This window comes from Hippopotamus amphibius, chromosome 9 (assembly GCF_030028045.1).
Source record: "Hippopotamus amphibius kiboko isolate mHipAmp2 chromosome 9, mHipAmp2.hap2, whole genome shotgun sequence".
NCBI lineage: Eukaryota > Metazoa > Chordata > Mammalia > Artiodactyla > Hippopotamidae > Hippopotamus > Hippopotamus amphibius.
The window spans coordinates 129,723,299-129,738,028 of NC_080194.1; the positions used below are offsets into that span (position 1 = coordinate 129,723,299).

At 35.9% G+C, this 14,730-nt stretch overlaps 1 protein-coding gene across 7 annotated transcripts in view; it reads left to right on the plus strand.

Moving 5' to 3' along the window:
• Positions 1 to 14,730, plus strand: part of ATF7IP2 (activating transcription factor 7 interacting protein 2) — a 78,566-nt gene that overhangs the window by 46,033 nt on the left and 17,803 nt on the right. For all 7 annotated transcript variants that reach the window (XM_057748453.1, XM_057748457.1, XM_057748454.1 and 4 more), the window contains 3 exons: positions 6,322 to 6,392; positions 7,416 to 7,477; positions 7,911 to 7,980. In XM_057748453.1, the coding sequence (XP_057604436.1) occupies positions 6,322 to 6,392; positions 7,416 to 7,477; positions 7,911 to 7,980 (203 nt within the window). The remainder of the gene's footprint in view (positions 1 to 6,321; positions 6,393 to 7,415; positions 7,478 to 7,910; positions 7,981 to 14,730) is intronic.

A 14,730-nucleotide genomic window follows, 5' to 3' on the forward strand; every position in this document is an offset into this window, starting at 1 on the left:
AAATGAAGAATTTTGAGATTGATAAGAGATTTTGACTATAGTGTAAAGAACTTCTGAAAAGAATTGCTTATAATTTTCTTGTAGTTAAGCAACAAAATAAATACAGCTATTAGTCTTTCATCCACTATTTGACTATTATTGAATACTAGTAGAAAAAAGTGTATACAAAATAAACTTTGTAAGTTTTGTTAGAGGCCTGAAATGAATAGAAGAGTAAAATACTATTGATAAAATTTAGATCTGAACCTTTTTTCGTTAATTGAGCTTAGAAATAATAGCTTTTTTCAGAATTTCTTATTGATAAATTTGATATGGAAAAATTATTGAATTAAATCTGTGTTTAAAAGTGTACATGAAAAAGTTGATTTCACAAAATGGAAATCAATGTGTGGGAAATGTTTCCTTTTGCTCATGAAGTATTAACTGCTATATGAATTGTTCTTTTGCTATAAACAACCAGAAAACTAGACTAAAGAAAAAGAAATGTTCAGACATTCAACAGGGAACACAAAACTATGATCCCTGTGAGAAAGGAAACAAATGAAATGCACCCTACTATTGTGCCAGCTCTGCCTAGAGGCATTTCCCAAGTTGAAAAGCAAGGGTGCGAGGAGCCCAAACAATCTGGTGGTCTTGGTGCATTTAGATCAGATATTGGAGAATCTGAGTTATCTAGAATTTGTGAGGCAGAGCAATGAAGAGGGGTAACTGCATAAAGGTAGAGCTCTGGAGATCTGCAAAGAGAACCCCTTGAATCATTGGCTGAATACAGATCTGCACGTGCAAGGGTGAAACTACAAGAGGCTGGGGTAAGAACCATTGAAAAAAAGAAGGCCAAACATTTTTTTGGAGATTGCACAGGGCTAGGAACATTTTGCTTTCTCACTGGCTATAATGAAGAGACTTTATCATGGACCAACAGGTAGAATCTTTGGATGGGTATAGCTGTAAGGGGGCTAAATTAGTTCTAGACTAAAAGACTTCAGTGGACCTACGCCCAAAAGCTAAAAGGACTCAAAGGAGTCAAGCTAATCCTAGGAAATTTAACTGTATGCCAGAACAAAGTCCAACACTCTCTGATGGAATGAAACAGCATTGTAAATTTTACAATGTCTGACATCTAATAAAAAACTACCAGGCATGCAAAATATGAAAAATACAACCCATAACAAGGAGAAAACCAAAATGATCGAAACAGAACTAGAATTAGTATGGTTGTTGGACTTAGCAGACAACAACATAAAATAGCAATTATCAATATATTCTTCACATTCCAACAACATAGAGGAAAATGTCAACATGATGAGAGAAATGGAAGATAAAAAAAAAAAGACCCAGATTGTACTTGTAAAGATAAGAAAGACAATAACTAAAGTGAAAAGTACATGGATAGGATTAATAACAGAATAAATAATTATTAGCTTTTTTAAAATAAGTGAAATAGCATTAGAAACTGTTCAAACAAAAGCATGGGGAGAAAAAGACTCACAAAAAATGAACAGAGAATCAGAGACTTGTAGAACAGTATCAAGCAGTCTAATGTGTATGTGTGTGTGTATTTATCATTGAAGTCATCACTAGGCAGGGAGCAGGCAGGGGGACAGGAAAATATATCTAAAATTTTTCCAAATTTGATGAAAATTCTAAACTCATAAATAGAAGAAAGAAAGGTTAACAAACCTAAGCAGAAGAAGCATAAAGGAAAAGCACATTATAACCAGATTGCTAAAAATCAATGGTGACAAGAAAATCTTAAAAAAGCAGCCAGAGAGAAAAGACACATTACATAGAAAGGAACAAAAAATTAGACAAGAATTCTCACTGTAAACTATTCAAACTTTAGAGATGTCGAAAAGAAGACATTTCTAAAGTGCTGAAATGGAGAGACACCTCTAAATCATTAAAAGAGAAACCGTCTACAGTTTCTAGAGTTCTGCACTGAGTGAAAATATCTTTCAGACGTGTACAAGAAAATCAACTTTTTCACACTAAGAGAAAGTGAAAGAATACATCAGCAGCAAGCCTGCACTACAAGGAATGTTCAAGGAGTTTCTTCAGGTAGAAGGAAAGTAATACCAGATGGAAATCTGGATCTGTGCAAAGGTAAAGTAATGAAGAATGCTGGAAATTATAAATATGTGGATAAATATAAAATCTTTTTTTGTGTTTCTACATAGGGTATATATGTGTGTATATATCACTATTCCTCTATACTATGTGGTGTGTGTATTGTCTGTTACATATATATAACTTTCTCTATAGTATTTCTGTGTATAGGCAACAAATAGTTGGTATTTTAAATTTTAAATTAATACCATTTACAATAATAGCAAAGAATATGATAGACATAGTGGTAAATTACCAAAATATATATAAGACCTAACTTCAAAACTACAAATTAGACTTCAGGTTTCTGGTCCAGCAGGTAAGGTGTCATCACAGCATACTAACAAGTAAAAAGCTAAACAAGGGAAAAAAAAACAACAACACTCTTCTTTGCTCCATCAGAGAAGTAAGGGCATTAAAGCAAACTACTGCCCCTCCAAATTGGAGAGAGAAACAGGAGGCTGAAATGGAGAATCGAAACGTCCTGGAACTGCAGCAGAAACCTCCACAGCAACCACTGCTGGGATAGGGAAACCTAAATTGTAATTGCTGGAGGTTCAGAGTGGATAAATCACAGAGATAAAAACTCCAAGGTGGGGGGAGTGTCCAGGTTTTCAGGGCAGGGAAGCACAATTTTGTGAGTTTTACCTCTAGGAGCTTTACTGATCTTCACAGTGGATATTGGAGAAAAATCCTCTCGTGCTTCCAGCAGGGGGCAAGGTAAAAAGAAGCTTTTGAAATACACCAGAGCACTCTGTTCTTAACAAGGCCTGCTCAAGGGAGAAACTATCAATATTACCAGAGATTAACCTACCTGGGGGAAAGGAAATATCTAACACCTGCTCCCTCTAGCCTTCCACATGGAGGAAGAGAAATACCAAACTCTAGCTCCCTCTAGCCATCCTGTTCCACCTAAGAGGGGTGTGGAGACTGAGATACGTTAGTGACTTTCACCCTCTAGGGGCACAAGCTCACTAAAAGACTGAGACCTAGTCTTAGGACTAGTGGAATGCTTCCCCTTCCCCCACATTTTACCACTACATTACTAAAGGCCTGTTTACCATAGTTCTTTTTACCTAGTACACCATGGCTACCTTTCAACAAAAAATTACAAGACAAACTGAAAAGCAAAAAACATGATTTGAAGAGACTGAGCAAGCATTAGAACCAGAGTCAGACATTGCAGGAATGTTCAAATTACCAGACCGGGAATTTTTTTAAACTATAATTAATATGCTTTAATGGAAAAAGTAGACAATGCCAGAACTGGTAGGTAAGGTAAGAAGAGAAATGGAAATTCTAAGAAAGAGTGCTTGCGATCAAAAGTACTGACAGAATTGAAGAAAGCCTTTGATGGGCTCATTAGTAGGCTAGGCATAGCTGAGGAAAGAATCACTGACCTTAAGTATATGACAATAGAAACTTCCAAAACAGAAAACCAAAGAGAGAGAGAAAAAAAACGCAGCAACCCAGAATATCCAAAAACTTGGGACAACTACAAAGGCCGTTACATATGCCTAATGGGAATTCCAGAAGGATAAAAGAAAGGAACAAAAGCAATATTTGAAGTAACAGTGACTAAGAATTTCTCCCAAATTAATGTTTAAGGCACCAAGCCACAGATCCAGGAAGCTCAGAGGACACCAAGCAAGATAAATACCAGAAAAAGTACACCTAGACATAATCATATTTAAACTTCAGAAAATCAAAGCTAAAATCTTGAAAGAAGCCAAGGGAAAAACACCTTACTTAGAGAGGAAACAAAGGTAAGACTCACATCCAACTTCTCCTTAGAAACTATGCAAACAAGAAGAAAGTAGAGTGAAATATTTAAAGTGTTGAGAAAACAGAACTTAGCAACCTCAAATTCTTTACACTGTGAAATTATCCTTCAAAAGTGAAGGAAAAATAAAGACTTCTTCAGACAGACAAAAATTTAGGGTATTAGTTGCCAGTAGATCTGCCTTGCAGGAAATGTTAAAAATTCTTCACAGAGAAGGAAAATGATATGTCAGAAAATCAGATCTATATAAAGAAAAGGAAGATCATCAGAGAAGGAAAGAGTGAAGATAAAATAGAACCTTTTATTTTTCTTATTAATTGGTTTAGCTGACAAGACTGTTCAAATTAATAGCAACAATGTATTTGATTATGTATTCTTGTGTGTGTGTGTGTGCTCACACACTTATATGTAAGTGAAATGAATGGCAGCAATGATTCAAGGAATGGGAAAAAGGAATTAGGAATATTTTATTATTATAAGGTACTTGTACTACTTGTATAGTATTCTTTGACAATTGACTTGGATTAGTTGTCAATGTATATTGCAAATACTAAATATAGAAGTATCATGTGCCAGAAAAGGAGAGAAAAATGGAATCATATAAAATGTAGTTTTATTCATAATTGCCAAAACTTGGAAGCAACCAGGATGTCCTTCAATAAGTGAATGGATAAACAAATGTGGTACATTCAGACAATGGAATACTATTTAGTGCTAAAAAAAAAAATGGAGCTTTTAAGCTATGAAAAGACATGGAGGAAACTTAAGTGTATATTATTAAGTGAAAGAAGCCAATCTGAGAAGGCTGTATATTGTATGATTTCAACTGTATGACATTCTAGAAAAGGCAAAACTGTGGAGATAGTCAAATGTTGCCAGAGGTTAGTGGGGAGGGATGAAAAGGCAGAGCACTGGGGATTTTTAGGGTAGTGATACTATATTATACTGTAATGGCGGATACATGTCATTCTACATTTGTCAAAATCCACAGAATGTGCTAACACTAAGAGTGAATGTTATAGTAAACTATGAACTTTAGGGATAATGATGTTGTTAGCGTAGTTTCATCAGTTTTAACAAGAATACTACTGTGGTAAAGTATTTTGTGGGAGGTTGTGTGTGGGAGGCGATGGGGGTATATGGGAAAACACTGTACTTTCTACTCAATTTTGCTATAAACCTAAAACTGCTATTAAAAAGTTAATAATAATAGTGCTATGAAAAATTAAAGGAGATATAAATATATGGTGAGATAATGCCATGTTTACAAATCAGAAAATTCATTGTTAATGTCACTTCACTCAAATTGTTCTGTATATTTAATGCAGTCTTAATCAAAATCCTAGCATCCTTTTCTGTAGAAAGTAACAAACTGATTAAACGCTTACGTGAAATGCAGAAGACCTTGAAGATGAAAACAGTGTTATAAAAGAACAGTGTTGGGAGATATACACTACCTGAGTTCAAGACTTACTATAAAGCTATACTAATTAAGAGAATGGTGCTGGCATAAGGATAGAAATATAAATGAATGGACAAATTAGAAAGTATACATAGAGTCCATTGGTTTTCAACAAAGATGCCAAGGTAATTTAATGGGGAAGAGAGAGTCATTTCAACAAATGTTGCTGGAATAACCAGAAGGGAAAAGTGAATCTCAGCTCTTACACCATATACAAAAATAACTTGAAATGGATCATAGACCAAATACAAAAACTAAAAATTAAAAATGTATAAGAAAATGGTACAACCCTGTGTGTAGAAAATTCACATAGCAAATTATATAGGCTTACTGAAATTTGTATCAAGGTTTTCTTAACATAAATTCTGATTTTAAATACCAAATTCAAAAAAGTGAAGTCCGGGTCAAATGGGAGCAAAAGACAGTCTTCTGACTCAAAATATTCTGTAGCCATAATCAGCGTCATTTAGCATCATTACCTCAGTTTAGTAAATGTGTGGTAGATATTGCCACTATAGTGATATAATGTAGAGTAGTGGCAGAATTAATTTGTTAATATCTTTATTTTATATAGTTCTACATCTGTAACAGTTTTAATCAGTTTCTCTTATACATTGTTTCATTTTCATGAAGGCAAGTATATGTGCTAGAGTGACATAAATTTTGTACATTTATGTATCTTCTATACTTACAGATGATACATTTGGATTCATTGTAAATGGATCTCTACTAAATTTTAAGCATCTGTGTTTATTGTATATCATGAACTTCTGGTCATATAAATAATTGGTTATACACAGGGTTTCTTGGGTACTTGGTTTTATCATCTTCATTCTGCACCCTCCCCCCAGTTGTTAGATTAAAACATATCAGTTATAAAATGTTAAATTAGAGGAATTATAACCATTAAATTGCATGTCTCAGCATAATAATGTGTGTTTATTTTATTTTTTCATTTATTTCATTATAGTAACGATGATGTCATGTTGATTTCTGCGGAAAATCCTAATTTGACAACTCCAATTACATCAAATCTAACAGGTATCTTAAGTTGATTAAAATGTGACCTATCAAGTCAGATAGCTTCAAATCAGTATTTGTTTAAAATAGAGAATTGAATATTATCTTTTAATAAAATAATTTTAATTTTACTCTCAAAAATATTTAATTTATATCTGATTAATATTACCTGAATAAACAAATGATTGCTTAATAAAATTGGTTTCTTTTTAACCTCATGTTTATCAATTTGTGGACTTTTGTTTCTTTACTGTGTTTAATGGCTTTGTAAATTACCTTTCATATCTGTTATTTGCACTTGTTTGCTGTGGGCTTGTGGGTAGTAGTGATGGTTTATTTTTTATTTATCTTTTGTTTTATCTATCATGTTATCTTATAGTTTACCTAAGATTTAAAGTTTGGCTAATTTTTAATATCTTTGATTTTTTTTTTAACTTGTAAAAATAATCTTTTGTTACTCTTTAGAGTTTCTCATTACGTTTATGTAAAAATCTTTAACCTTAGATTTCCACCTTTCCCTTAAAATAGCCATCTTGTTGGCTCATAATTTATCCTTCAAAATTCCCCATTTCCTTTTCATTTTTACTATATATTAGAGAATTTAATTTGCATCTTAATTTCAGAAAGCTTTGTCTCCGGTTATATAGCTACTTAATTGCCCCCATGATTTGGGCTGTTAAGATTGTGAATCAAATAGTTAAGGGATATTAAGCATTTATCTGAGACTTTTACTGGTTCTATGAAGAATCCTCTTCAGCCATCTTAGGTGGTCTAGTCCAAAGATACTATGAATAAAAAATATATATATTTCCAAGTTTATTTCCTGAAATGCTATAGTAGTTTACAAATAGATACTCAGAAAAGAGTTACTAATATAGTTGTAAACCTACAGAAGGACAAAATCTTTTGAACCAAAATTAGATTTTGCTTTTTAAATTAGCATCCCCACTGTTGTTGTTTCAGCATTCGCATATTGTAAAGTCTGTAAATATTTAATAGTTAATAAACTTGTCAAATGTTCATATTTTCATAATTTTCTTTTAGATACTGGAAAAATTACATCAGGAAATTCTAACAATTCACCTGGTACTGAAACTGAAGCTATGGTAGGTACTAAATATTGTCTCCGAATGTTGTTTATTTGAATATGTTAGTTCTAGGAATTTTAGTGTTGCTACGTGTTGGATGACTCATCTTTGTCATTCATTCTTTGGGAGATTCTTTCTCTGAGAAATTAATGTCTGACTAGTTAGCATGACCAGGTTCCAGTCCAGCTTAAACATTAAAAAGCAAACAGCTAATGATAAACATATTTCACAACCATATTTATTACCAAATTAACTCATTTAGACTCTACCTAGTCACATTCACAGAAACCATATAGTATTTCACGAGCTTCTCTTTCATAGTGGAGTTAAAGCATAAGATTTATAGACTCTTCAATTCCTAGCTTCTAAATGGTAATTTTAAATGGTATGTTTTATTTTTAAAAAACATCTTCTGTTGAAGCAAAATCTTATTTTTTTAATAAATTTTCAGGCTGTAGAGAAGAAGAAGCTTGATTCTGTGATTGATCTGACAAAAGAAGGGCTGTCAAACTGCAACACAGGTAAAGGATTTGTCTTTTTCAAAAAAGAAGGAAGGATAACAACTCAAAATATATTTGATCCACTTATGAAGTTTTCTGTGTGTGTTAGTGTGTGTATATTAATGGCTCCATGCAATTTTATCACATGTAGATTTGTGTGACTGCCACCACAAATTACACAACTGTTCTATCACTACAAGGTTCCCTTATGCTACCCCTTTATAAGATTTTTTTAGGGTTTGCCTCCAGTCTCTAAACCCTGGCAACCAAATCTGTTCCTCACTATTATAATTATATACTATCTCCTGGATGTTATAAATGTGATAGAAAAGGTATTCTTCTGAGATTGGCTTCTTTCATTTAGCATAATTTCCCCCAAGGGTCATCCAAGTTGTTAAGTGTTCCTTTTTATTGCTGAGTAGTATTCCATGTTGTGGGTATATAATAGTTTATCCATTCACTCAATGAAAGACATCTGGGTTGCTTGGGACTATTAGAAATCTCTTTTCTACCTGTGAGACACACCTTTTTACTTAACCATAACAATAGTGGCTGTGAGAGGATGCTAGATGAAAATGTAGGAGAGTGACAGCAGTGTGCTCTTCCTCAGATTTTAACAAAAAGAAGTAAAATAGTCTTCTGGGGCTGGTAATCAATTATAAGGTTTCATCTCTTAATTGCACTTGAATGTTTATGCACTCTTTTGATGAAATATTTGAATTCCACTTATTAGCATTAGTAAATTATGTAATATTAAAAAATGGAGATTACTATAGGAACTATATAGTCCAGTTCATTCTCAACTGCAGATCCAAACAAAGGTTGGAACCATTGGAATCTTCAGGCACCTCGTGATAGAATTAAAAAACCCTTCAGTTTCCAATTTCATGAAGATTAGAATAAACTGAAAAATGAATTGGAGTCCATAATGAAGTAATCATTAATGATTAACAATTTTAATGTTAATTTTAACAATTAAGATTACTAAATATTTTTAAACTACATGATACAGGATTCGAGATGCAGAAGTAAAAAGTAAGAACACGGATTCATTCAGTGCTTGATAAAATGAGTTTTACCTGTAATGGGGTTGAGGTGGGGGCGAGGGGTGTTTCACTTTGAAATTGAGCAATTGGAAAGATAGATCATGCTAATTCAGGATGCTAACTCATGGTGATGTGAATGTGAATTTGTCTTGTCGAATGTTCAGTTCTAAATAAGGGTATAGTAAGTTAGTCACATCAAACTTGGACCATTTCCTTTATTCCCAGGCTTCATGAATGGTATCACCAACTCATCTAGTTTCTCAAGCCAGAAGCGTCACTTTTGACTCATAGATATGCCTCGTTTCACTATCTAGTCAGTTTTCAAGTTGTCATCAGTTGTCTCCTGAAAAGCTAACAGATCTAGTCCATATAGTTCCTTATTTCAGAAATCTATCATTTTTAGTCTATTGCCGTAACTTAATAACTATTATTTCTGCCCTAATTTATTGCTTTTAAAGAATCTTCTAAGTTGCCACTACAATATTATTTCCTGTATACAAATCTGGTTATGTTTTTGTCTTTAGGAAAAAATCCAAATTCTTTAACAAGATATGCAGAATTCTTAATGACTTATACCCTGAAAACTTGTCTAGGTTTATCTTCTACAAATTCCTTACGTCTGCCTTAATAGCTTCTCAGTAGATAGTGCTTCTTCTCTCCTTGTCAACACTACATATGCCTTTCTCTTTGCCAGGAATGCTCTCCCCTCTGTACCTCTCCAGGCTTATCTGATGACCATACTTCTCATCCTTCAGTATTCAGTTTGGACACTTACGTCAAACTGTTCCTTCCAGGCAGAAATTGACATTCTTTGCTCTCCTTACCCTTGGTATTTTGTGCATGCCTATATTATACCTTCATTTCATTGTTTCTGTACATATCTGTCTTCCTAAAAGTACTTGAAATTCTTTTCAGCAACATCAATATTTTTCATAATCTGTATGTTTTCATCTGTTTAACACAGTGTTTGGCAAACAGTATACTTTCCAAAAAAAAAAAATATTGAATTAACGCCTATTTTCCACTAAATAGTTTTAAAGGAAATGTAAGTTTATATATTGTGAATGGGAGTAGAAATTAATTTCTCTGGAAGACATTTTGTCAGCATCAAAACTTTACATATATGCAAGCCTTGTGACTCAATTCTTTGAATAGTTACCTGAAGAAACTAAAGTATAGGGGAAATATGAAAATGTTCATTGCAGTGCTTATTCATGAAAAAACTTTGGAAACCCTTAAATTTCTATAAATAAGGGATTAATTGCAAAAAATAGATTTATATGGTGCAGTTATGTTCAACAACTAAAAATAATGTCAAAGAAGTATGTGTATTGATGTAAACGTGTTAATAACAAGAGAAAAAAGTTATGAAACTGTATATGTAGAGCCATGGTGGAGTAAATGGGATCAGACTTAACTTTTCTGCAGTAAACAGGTAGAAAACTAAACAAGCTAAAAGAAATAAGATATAAGAAAAAAATTTTCAGATATTGTAGTACACGACTGCAGTCCCTGAGAAATGAATGAGAGGAGCCCTATGGGCTGTCCCAGCTTTCTTCCTAAATTGCGGTGCACTGATAGAGATCCCAAGCAGAGAATGACTATCTTGCTGAGGTAAAGAGACAGAGATTGGCATTCAGAGAGGCTGAGGCAACTGGAATGAGGGAAAGAGTACTATCAGGTGAGGAAGCCACTTGGAAGAAGTGCTCCAAGAGGTTAGCATAGGAGTCCTCTTGAGTCTTTGCTGAAATATTAAGTCACACATACATAGTGTGAAATTGCATGAATCTGGGCAAAGAATGACTGGAGAGCTTTATGCTAAACAATTTCCAGAGCTCAAACAGCAGTGGCAGATTCTTAATACATGGGTATAAACTCATCTTAGAGCAAAGGCAACTCTAGCCTTGCCCTAATAAAACTGAACCCAGTGGCTTATCACACAAAGCCCACTTTCTCTTCAAAGAAGACAACAGAATTCAACACACAACCATGTAAAATTCATAATATCTGTATCTGGTTTTCAAAAGTCACAAAATACGAGGAAGAAAAATGGAATCCGTAACCAAGAGAAAAATCAGTCAAAAGAAACAAACTTAGAAATAACAGATGACAAAGAAATTGGTTCAAGATAGTGGAGTAAAAGTGTGCTCACTCCCTTGTGCAAGAACACCAGAATCACAACTAAATGCTGAACAATAATCTATAGGAAGGCACTGGAACTCACCAAAAAAGATACCCCACATCCAAAGACAAAGGAGAAGCAGCAGTGAGATGGTAGGAGGGGTGCAATCACAATAAAATCAAATCCCATAACTGCTGTATGGGCAACTCAGAAACTGGAGAGCAATTATACCACAGAAGTCTACCCACTGGAGTGAAAGTTCTGAGCCCCACATCAGGCCTCCCAACCTGCAGGTTTGGCAACAGCAGGAGGAATCCCCAGAGAATCAGACTTTTGAGACCAGCAGGATGTGATTGCAGGACTTCCACAGGACTGGGGGAAACAGAGATTCCGCTCTTGGAGGGCACACACAAAGTAGTGTGCGTACCAGGACCCAGGGCAAAGGAGCAGTGACCCAATAGGAGACTGAACCAGACCTACCTGCTAGTGTTGGAGGCTCTCCTACAGTCTGTGGCTGTGGCTCACCATGGGGACAAGGACACTGGCAGCAGAAGTTCTGGGAAGGACTCATTGGCATGAGCCCTCCTGGAGTTTGCCATTTGCCCCACCAGAGAGCCTGTAGGCTCCAGTGCTGGGTCGCCTGAGGCCAAACAAACACCAGGGTGGGAACACAGCCCCACCCATTGGCAGACAAGCAGATTAAAGTGTCGCTGAGCTCCACCCACCAAATCGGATTAAAGTTTTACTGAGCTCCGCCCACCCAGCCCAACCCACCATCAGTCCCTCCCATAAGGAAGCACCCACAAGCCTCTAGACAGCTTCTTCCACAAGAGGGCAGACAGCAGAATCAAGCAGTATCAGCAGTATTTCATCTTGTGGAACTGAAAATCAGCCACAGAAAGACACAGAAAATGAAAAGGCAAAACACTTTGTACCGGATGAAGGGACAAGATAAAACACCAGAAAAACAACTAAATGAAGATGAGATAGGCACTCTTCCGGAAAAAGAATTCTGAATAATGATGGTGAAGATGATCCAGGACTTTGAAAAAAGATTGGATGCAAAGATCGAAAAGTTGCAAGAAAAGTTTACCAAAGACCTAGAAGAAGTAAAGCACAAACAAACAGATATGCAACACAATAACTGAAATGAAAAATACACTGAAAGGAACCAATATCAGATTAACTGAGGCAGAAGGGCGAGTAAGTGAGCTGGAAGACAGAATGGTGATAATTACTGTTGCAGAAAAAAATAAAGAAAAAAGAATGAAAAAAACTGAAGGCAGCCTAAGAGACCTCTGGGACAACGTTAAACACACCAACATTCGCATTATAGGGGTCCCAGAAGGAGAAGAGAGACAGAAAGGACCAAAGAAAATACTGGAAGAGATTATAACTGAAAACTTCCCTAACATGGGAAAGGAAATAGCTCCCCAAGTCCAGGAAGCACAGAGAGTCCCAGGCAGGATAAACCCAAGGAGAAACACACCAAGACATATAGTAGTCAAACTGACAAAAATTAAAGACAGAGAAATGTTATTAAAAGCAACAAGGGAAAAATGACAAATAACACACAAGGGAACTCTCATAAGGGTAACAGCTGATTTCTCAGCAGAAACTCTGCAAGCCAGAAGGAAGTGGCACGATATATTTAAAGAGATGAAAGGGAAGAACCTTCAACCAAGAATACTCTACCCAGGAAGGATCTCATTCAGATTCGATGGAGAAATCAAAAGCTTTACAGACAAGCAACAGCTAAGAGAATTCAGCACCACCAAACCAGCCCTACAACAAATGCTAAAGGAACTTCTCTAAGTGAGAAATGTAAGAGAAGAAAAGGACCTATAGAAACAAAAACAAAACAATTAAGAAAACAGTAATAGGAACATACATATCAATAATTACCTTGAATGTAAATGGGCTAAGTGCCCCAACCAAAAGACACAGGCTGGCTGAATGGATACAAAAACAAGACCCATATATATGCTGTCTACAAGAGAATCAGACTTTTAAGGCCAGCAGGATATGATTTCAGGACTTCCACAGGACTGGGGGAAACAGAGACTCCACTCTTAGAGGGCACACACAAAGTAGTGTGCACATCAGGATGCAGGGGCAAGGAGCAGTGACCCAATAGGAGACTGAATCAGATTTACCTGCTAGTGTTGGAGGCTCTCCTGCAAGGAGTGGCTGTGGCTCACCATGGGGACAAGGACACTGGCAGCAGAAGTTCTGGGAAGGACTCATTGGCATGAACCCTCCTGGAGTTTGCCATTTGCCCCACCAAAGAGCCTGTAGGCTCCAGTGCTGGGTCGCCTCAGGCCAAACAACCAGCAGGGAGGGAACTCAACCCCACCTGTCCGCAGACAAGTCTATTAAAGTTTTACTTAGCTCTGCCCACCAGAGCAACACCCAGCTCTACTCAACACTAGTCTCTCCCATCAGGAAGCGTGCAGACACCTCTTAGATAGCCTCATCCACCAGAGAGCAGACAGCAGTAGCAAAAAGAACTATAATCCTGCAGCTTGTGGAACAAAAACTACAATCACACAAAGATAGACAAAATGAAAAGGGAGAGGACCATGTACCAGATGAAGGAACAAGATAAAACCCCAGAAAAACAACTAAATGAAGTGGAGATGGAAGCCTTCCAGAAAAATAATTCAGAATGATAGGGGAGATGAACCAGGACCTCAGAAAAAGATTGGCTGCAAAGATTGAAAAGATGCAAGAAAAGTTTAACGAAGAACTAGAAGAATTAAAGAAAAAGACAGAGATAAGCAATACAGTAACTGGAATGAAAAATACATAGAAGGAATCAATAGCAGAATAACTGAGGCAGAGGAATGGATAAGTGACCTGGAAGACAGAATGGTGGAAATTACTGCTGCAGAACAGAATAAAGAAAAAAGAATGAAAAGAAATGAAGACAGCCTAAGAGACTTCTGAGACAACATTAAACACACCAACATTCACATTATAGGGGTCCCAGAAGGAGAAGAGAGACAGAAAGGACCAAAGAAAATATTTGAAGAGATTATAGTTGAAAACTTCCCTAACATGGGAACAAAAACAGCCACCCAAGTCCAGGAAGCACAGAGTCCCAGGCAGGTTAAACCCGAGGAGAAACATGCCAAGACACATACATACTAGTTAAATTGATGAAAACTAAAGACAGAGAAAAGTTATTAAAAGCAACAAGGGAAAAACGACAAATAACGTACAAGGGAACTCCCATAAGGTTAACAGCTGATTTCTGAGCAGAAACTGCAAGCCAGAAGGGAGTGGCACGACACATTTAAAGTGATGACAGGGAAGAACCTACAACCAAGAATACTCTACCCAGCAAGGATCTCATTGAGATTTGATGGAGAAATCAAAAGCTTTACAGACAGGCAACAGCTAAGAGAATTCAGCACCACCAAACCAGCCCTACGACAAATGTTAAAGGAACTTCTCTAAGTGGGAAACACAAGAGAAGAAAAGGACCTACAAAAACAAACCCAGAACAATTTTAAAAAATGGTAATAGGAACATACATATCAATAATTACCTTAGATGTGAATGGATTAAATGCTCCAACCAAAAGACACAGACTGGCTG